Genomic DNA, 7500 nt, shown 5'->3' on the forward strand with positions numbered 1-7500 from the left:
ATAGTATCTGCTCAGATTTTTTAGGACTTTTGCTGAATGTGCTTCCATGTGGTTTTTCCCCGGGTACTCCGGTTTTCCCTCTCCTTAAAAACCAAAATTTGATTTGATTTGCGTTAACTTGTTAATTTAGTGCTCTACGGCGCTAGAAGATTAGACACTTAAATAAAGCTCCTTTCTTTCTTTCCTTTTTATTGGATATTCTGGTGTAGTGCGTTACACTATCAAAATGTTAATTTTCCAAGAACAGAAGGATTAAATTCCTTCATGATATGAAAGTTTTAGAAGACATTTCACTCAAAAATGACCCCGAAAATAAGTGGCGATTACTGATATGCTATTTTGGTTTCGTTTGGGCTAGAGGCGGTTTATTTACTAGTTTTACTGACCCTGTAAATGCGAGCCACAGTCAGAAAGTCTTGTACGCAGGGAATTGTTTGTCAGTAGTAATTTGTTGTTCCAGATGATTTTGCTGTTTTTATATTGTGGTCTTACGTCGGTTGTTGGTAATTCCACTCAATCAAATTCCGGAAAATTCACTCTTGTTGGAAGCATGAAGGCCGCAATTTGGAGCGAGCGAGGCGCAAGGTAGACGAGCTGCCCCGACTTATTTGGCTGTCGTGACATCAGAGGCAAGCTGTGAGTGTCACAAGAATCATGGCTGCCCGCTCTTGTTCGCCGGTTTATTGTAGTAAACAGCATCGCAGCAATCCAGATTACTCTCATATTGATCCTGAAATAAGTTCTGTTGATAGCGGACTGTCAGATAGCTCAGACAATGAGGAGATTTCCGCTAACCCGCAATATAACAGCTCTGGTTGCAAGGATTTGAGAGAAAAGGTGTCAATTTGTTGGGAAAACATCGATGTCTTTGTTGAGATGTCGAGACCTTCGTTAACGAAGCGACTGTGTTTCGGACATAACAGCCATGAGAAAATTAAAAGGAAGCAAGTTTTATGTAACGGTGAGCAAATTCTATGTAATTTCTATCGACATGAAGATCTTTGATTTCAACGATAAATCGCGTGATTTGTCGAGCCAGACAAGAAACCAGCATGGCGATCAGCTTTGAATCATTGTTCATTATTATTCCTGACTCCTGAGTTGCCGTTAAGTCTTTGGCTTGCCTTAAGTACCAAAGGAAGGCCTTCTCTCTGTAGAGGTGACTCTTGAGACAAAATTTTCGCCGCGTTGTAACGAGCCTCCGTGAAAGAGCTATCTTAGCTAGGCCTTCTTTAGTCTAGTCGTTCAGCGTTTTCGTATTACAGTCGGAATTACTCATTTGGCGTTTGTTTTTCTACAGTAAATGGGAAGGTTGAAGCCGGTACCTTGTTGGCTGTTATGGGCGAGAGGTGAGAAAAAATACTTTCTGCAGTTCCTGGTCTTATATCATCTTGATAAGACGTTATATCATCACAGTTAAAGTGCCCCTCTGATCAAAACATGAATTCTTATTTTCCTTTGGATTTCAAAAATATGTTACCTGAACACTAAAGGCGATGTTACACTGTGAAATGTTTCGTGCAACTTGTCTCGCAATATTTTCGTGACATTGTGGCGGGACAAGTATTTCTAAGCTCTTTCACCAGTCATAGCTGTATTTGGCACCGAAAGCTTACTTTCCAAAGTTCTTGACTCAGGCGAACCTTGTACGTTTTTGCGACATTCCCTTATTTGACTAGTTCAGGTCCCACTCCCGGGGCACGTAATCATACGCCCAGACTGTCACCTCATTGTCCTTTATTCTTGAAAGGAAACGGAGCAATAGACCTAATCGGCTAACTCAATGTTGTACCCAATTCAAATCTCCCTGGACTAAGATTCTTTGTGTATTGTATTTGCATGATAATGTAGCATTCATATTTAAATGATATGGAAATACCTGGAACAAAACGTTTTATTCCCAAAGGGTTTGAATTGGGTACAACATTGAGTTAGCCGATTAGGTCTATTAAACAATCACGGCTCAGTATATTTAAACGCCAGTTTTTGGTAGTTTGAGATAGTTGGCTGCCGGCAACGGCAGAGAGCTGAAGTTCCACGCATGAATGAGGAAGTTTAACACTGAAGTTGTGGCTACAAAATATGTCCTGTAACATATAGAACAAAGAAAATTGGCAAAAAACCCTTATTTTTCTTTTTGCTTGAAAACTGAGACATTCCAGTTGGTTTGCCGTTTTGTATTTTCTGGGATGGCACTGTCGATAATTTCAACAATTTTCTCCTCTTCGGACCAAGCACAGTTGAAAACTGCGCAGTCTTCACGCGTTATCATGTCAGTAAGGGACTCTGTCACTTGGCTTGCTGTCCCTAGGTAACGGAAAATCATGTGACTAATTTTAACCCATAGGCGCGAGGATTTTAGACAGTGAACGAAAATTGTATTTAAGCATTAGAGGACTTTTTCCGTGTTTACACAGTCTCATTTAAAAACGAGGGGGAGTTGGGAGACTTTGAGACAGTTATGCAAACCCGAGACGCAGTCGAGGGTTTGCATAACTGTCTCGAATTCTCCCAACTCCCCGAGTGCTTAGATGACGCCATGTAAACACGGAAAAAGTCCTCTGTTGCTTTTATAAAATATTTCTCAAAAATAATTTCACGAACGAAGGAAAATGCTGTTTTTTGTTTGCCTTCTTCATTGAAAACAGATATTCTTGATACACGATCATATTTCCTACCAGGCAATCAAAACACGCGTCTGACAACGCATAACCAATCAAAATTCGTGTTTGTAATACTCTCATGTGTAAACACAGCTAGCTATTGACCAACGAGAATGCGCGTATTATCTTTATTATTTTATAAATTAATTAACAATTATTCCATGAGCGCACGTTGGATAGGAGATGGTAAATAGCCGACAAGGCGCGTAGCGCCGAGTTGGCTATAACCAGTCTCATATCCAACAAGCGCGAATGGAATAAATAGTTTAATAAATTCCTTAAACTCCAAAAGAGAAAACCCGAGCGAAATCGAAAGAAATCGAAGATGAAGATGCGATGTTGTGTAATTCCCTTGTGGTCAGACAGACGCAGGCTCATCACAAAAACATTTATTTTTTCCGAAAAACTGGCTTACAAATTTTGATGAATTTTTAAGTATTTTAGAGAGTATTTCTAACATAATCTAGTAAAGCTGAATGGAAAAATTTCATCGTCCCGTTTCTTAAAAAGAAACAACATATGTTGATTTAAACGCTCAAAGAAATGCCTAATATAGTTGCCATGGTAACGTTATTTTGGAGGAAAATATAATGTGAGAAATCTGCGATGGGTACATACTTAATACCCTGGCCAAATTATCTTGATATGATGACAGACGTAGGCTCATCACAAAAACATTTCTTTTTTCGAAAAACTGGCCTACAGATTTTGTTGAATTTAAAATATTTTAGAGAATATTTCTAACGCCGAGATGAAGATGCTATGTTGTGTAATACCTTGTGGTCCGACGGACGCAGGCTCACCGCAAAACATTTCTTGCCTTGTCGCGTACTTCTAAACGTCGGAATTGATCCAAACTTTCCACAAAAGGTTTTTTTTGCTTTATTTAGAGAGAAATTTCCCTTTTCCGGTGGAAAAAAGGTTTAGCTTAGCAACGCTTAGCGCAATCAATTGCGATATAAGGTCAAACTAAGGTAAATGAGCTGATAACCGAGATTGAGTGAACCAATCGGAGCTCGAGAAATGCATTAACCGAGGTTGAAAATTTAATAATGTCGGATATTACTATAGTGGATAGCGTTTTCTCCCTTCGGCTCGCCGCGAGTCGTGACTAAAGAGGGCGACTGAACTGTATTTTCTTTAATATTAATAGTTCATGACCTAACAACCTATTAAGACACAACCTAATTCCCAGGGTCCCTCTTATAAGAAAAGGGAAGAAGAGAGACCCTGGCAACGAGGTTGATCAAAACACCGATAAAACTTCACGTGCATGAGCTTTAAACCCGATAAAACTCTCCTCATTAGAATTCTTTATATAAAGAATACTAATGAGGCCCGGCTTTTTTGTCTAGCATGCTGATGTTCTCCTCTCACAATATGAACCCTTGTTCGGATTTAACTATTAGAGGGTAATGTAAAGTGCTAGTCTTCTATCCATATAAACCATGTGAGCGTTAGTCCTACTAATGGAAATGGGCCCACACAAGGACAGAGAAAAGCTCTGACCAATAAACTTGCAGCACGTGTTTTATCGGGTCTAAAATCACTCGGCCTACGTCTCGTGTTTTTAAACCCGATAAAACACTGCTGATTTATTTTTTTAGATTACATATTCGATTCAAAAGCTCATCAATAGTTCATGAGCAAACAGCCTATGACGTCACCAATGAAACGTCACTCGCATGAGCTTTAAAAACTGGCAGCATTCCTTATATAAGTAAGACATACTAAAAGGCATTGCATGTTATTCTTGTATTCTAATGTTCTATCACAATTTGAACCTTTGTTCGAACTCCAGAGGAACACAGTTTTTGTGCAATGTTTTTGAAGTCGTAAATAAACTCGCATGTCGTGTTTAATCGGGTCTAAAACCATGCACGTGGCTTTGCCTCATGGTTCAAAACCCGAAAACATTTATTAAACAGTACGTCAAATTCCCAAACGACAGTTCCAGGTGAAAGCATTTAACAAGAATTATCATATGGCTCGTAGGGCCTCGCGCGTGCTTTTATTGTAACACTATTGGAAAAATCTCCATATGAGGGCCGCACGGCCCTGATGGGAACACGTACTGCTCCGTGCGATGCGATTTTAGATGATTTCATCCAAGTTATTTATGGGCAGAAAAGCAAATGCAAACAACATATTAGGTAAATTTTCTGAGCAAATTTTTGTTATTTAATTTGTGCAAACATCGTATTCTGAGTGCTCATGAATAGTGTAAAAAGCCCATATGATAAAATGCTTATTGACTGAGTTAAGGTCGGGCCGGACAGGAAATTATTTGGCCCGGCCTCAGTCATGGCGCACGTACGCCATAACCTCGAGCCAAATGTTTTCCCGTCCGGCCCTCCCACTCAGTGAATAATATTCAGAATAAAGTTATTCGACGTCTAGATGTACCCAACAACATTATTAAGAATCAAGAATTATAAAAGGTCAAAGTTACTAAAAGAATTGAGTTTTGGATATTTGAATATCATTGGATGGGATTCGCGCGTGTGTGTGGGTGATGTATTTTAAATCACAACTTCTAGTATGCCCTGCTTGTTTTGTTTATAGTGGCGCTGGTAAATCAACCTTAATGAATGTATTGGCACATCGTAACATTAGTCAGATTGAGGTCAGAGGAACTGTAAAGGTGAATAATTGTCCTATTGGCTCGGAAATTACTGCTATTTCTGCGTACATTCAGCAAGAAGATCTGATGGTAGGATCGCTGACAGTGAAGGAACATCTAACCTTTCAGGTTAGTGAATTAAATTGGTCTGCGTGGAGTGTATGTGAGTGACGGAGGAACTTTTGTCTTCTTCTCCATGGTTTTTATATGCAACCAGTTAAAATACCGTCGAGATATGTTAAGCGATTCCTTCAGCGAAATTTTTTGGGGCTTTTAGGATTCTTGAAATCAGACATTAATTTTTACTTACAAGGTTGCGGGTCTTGAATCGCAACTTTTAGAGTATGAAAACGGTAAGGAAATGTGAGGAGACAATAGGGTCGTTTATACGAGGGAAAACAAGCCGCGGCTTACATAAGACACGAACACCCCATATAAATGGTACAAAATCTACGTTCTTATCCTGGCCTGGGAGTTTTTACTCGTATAAATAGTTCCTTTCGCGTATTATGTACGGTGCGGCCAGAGTAAGCCGTGACTTATTTTCTCTCGTATAAACGGCCCTAATGTGGAATCATAAATTTTATTGTATGGGAGGGGACAATGCTCACCATTCGGGCGATGGCTTGTCTCCTACTCAGCCGTTCTTTGTGTGGTCGCGAAACGCTCCTCCCCACACAAACAACGGCTGCTTTCTTTTCAACTACATTCCTTTCCCTTTGTTTGGACTGCGTGGCGAATGCACATGATAATGAGGAGTTGCACCAATCGCGGCACTCCTTTTGATTTCAAAAATGACGACCTGTTATTTTCGTGTGTAACTTCGGAGATTTCACCCATGTGAAACTCCTAAGAAATTGATAGACGGTCGCTGAAGGTGCTTCACTTGTTCTTCAGCAGCCTCTGCAAATAACAAGATAAAGATCTTTGGGAGACGTTCTGTACAAGAGATCTTGCTGAAATTATTCGATTTGCGATCGGTGTTTATGTGCGTACTAATTGCTCGGGGAGTAGCCTGATTCTCAGACGGTCTCCCTTCCCCGTCTGATTTTCTTCGTAGGAGAATGTTGTTCCTGACGTCATATAGATTGTCTCATTTCCACCAATAACAGGGAATGTTCACAAACCTGAGGAATTTAAGGAATGTGCCTCCGGTGAAAACAACATGTCGGAAGATGCCAGAAATCTTGATGTGGATGTTGACTGTGTTTTGGAGAAAGTTTGCCGCGTATTCGGGGTCTCTAAGCTTTTCCCTCAACAGAAAGAGGATTTTATCTCCAGGAAAGATGTCTTGGTAAACTCGCCAACGGGATTTGGCAAATCGCTCATATTCCAGATTGCTTCGGTGGTTCACGCTGACCTTTCCAAATTCAACAACAATTTTTGCTGCGAAGCCAGTAATTATTATTTTGCCATTAGTGAGCTTAATAGAAGACCAGAAAAATTCCCTACGGGCGTTAATAAATCAAAACTGGCTCCGTTGGCGAGGACAATCTTTCGATCGAGAATGAACATAACATAACAGTGAAAGAACTATTCTCTTCTGGCTCAGTAAATGTATTTTCCCAAACTTCTTACTTGTAAATATTCACCAAGACTTACGTTGCCTCCAGGCAAAAAAAAAGTTGAACTTTTGGTTTTCGAACAGATCAAGAACTAAGAGATTACCTGTACTTCTTGCAATGAGTACACGTGACATTCACGTCAACAACACATCTATATACCCTTGTTGTTTCTGTATTTCTATTAAGCTTCTTATTGTTGTTGTCAGGTATCAATACTATTATTATTGTTGCATTCACTTTTTGAAGGAAATAACTAGAGGGGAAGTTCCATACTCTAAGGCTGGTGCTTTCAATACCTTTTTTTTCAACAATTGGTAATGACCTTGCCAAATCCTTTAAAGCTAAGGAAATTCATATTGATCCTACCTTCTATATAGAATTTCAGCTTCAATAGGTGATATCGTGCTAAGAGAAAGAGCCTTTGAAACTAAATTCAAGAAGATCAATGTGAAGAAGGCTCAAAGGGAAGACAATTTTTTGGCTAGAGAGATGAAGTTGGTCGCTGAGGAATTTAGTCCCTGTATTGCTAATTTTTGAGTAGGCTATGTTATAAGGCAGGTCTCTATCCCTCTCACGATTGGAAGTTCTATGGAAAGGTGGTACCAGGGATGATTGCTCAAATTACAGGCCACTAACTCTTCCCTCTATT

General features: G+C 39.7%; 1 protein-coding gene across 2 annotated transcripts in view; it reads left to right on the forward strand.

Annotated features, from left to right (window-relative positions):
- The first annotated feature begins 205 nt into the window (after positions 1-205).
- The window catches only part of LOC138051292 (protein white-like), a 77172-nt gene continuing 69877 nt past the window's right edge, over positions 206-7500 (forward strand). The window contains exons 1-3 of one of the 2 annotated variants that reach the window (XR_011132788.1): positions 206-961; positions 1301-1349; positions 5229-5415. Coding sequence is in view for 1 of the 2 variants with exons in the window: in XM_068897507.1 (XP_068753608.1) it covers positions 655-961; positions 1301-1349; positions 5229-5415 (543 nt within the window). In the remaining variant the exon portion in view is untranslated. The remainder of the gene's footprint in view (positions 962-1300; positions 1350-5228; positions 5416-7500) is intronic. The other variant, XM_068897507.1, reaches the window with a different exon arrangement.

Source organism: Montipora capricornis, chromosome 1 (assembly GCF_036669925.1).
Source record: "Montipora capricornis isolate CH-2021 chromosome 1, ASM3666992v2, whole genome shotgun sequence".
In the NCBI taxonomy this organism is placed as follows: Eukaryota; Metazoa; Cnidaria; class Anthozoa; order Scleractinia; family Acroporidae; genus Montipora; species Montipora capricornis.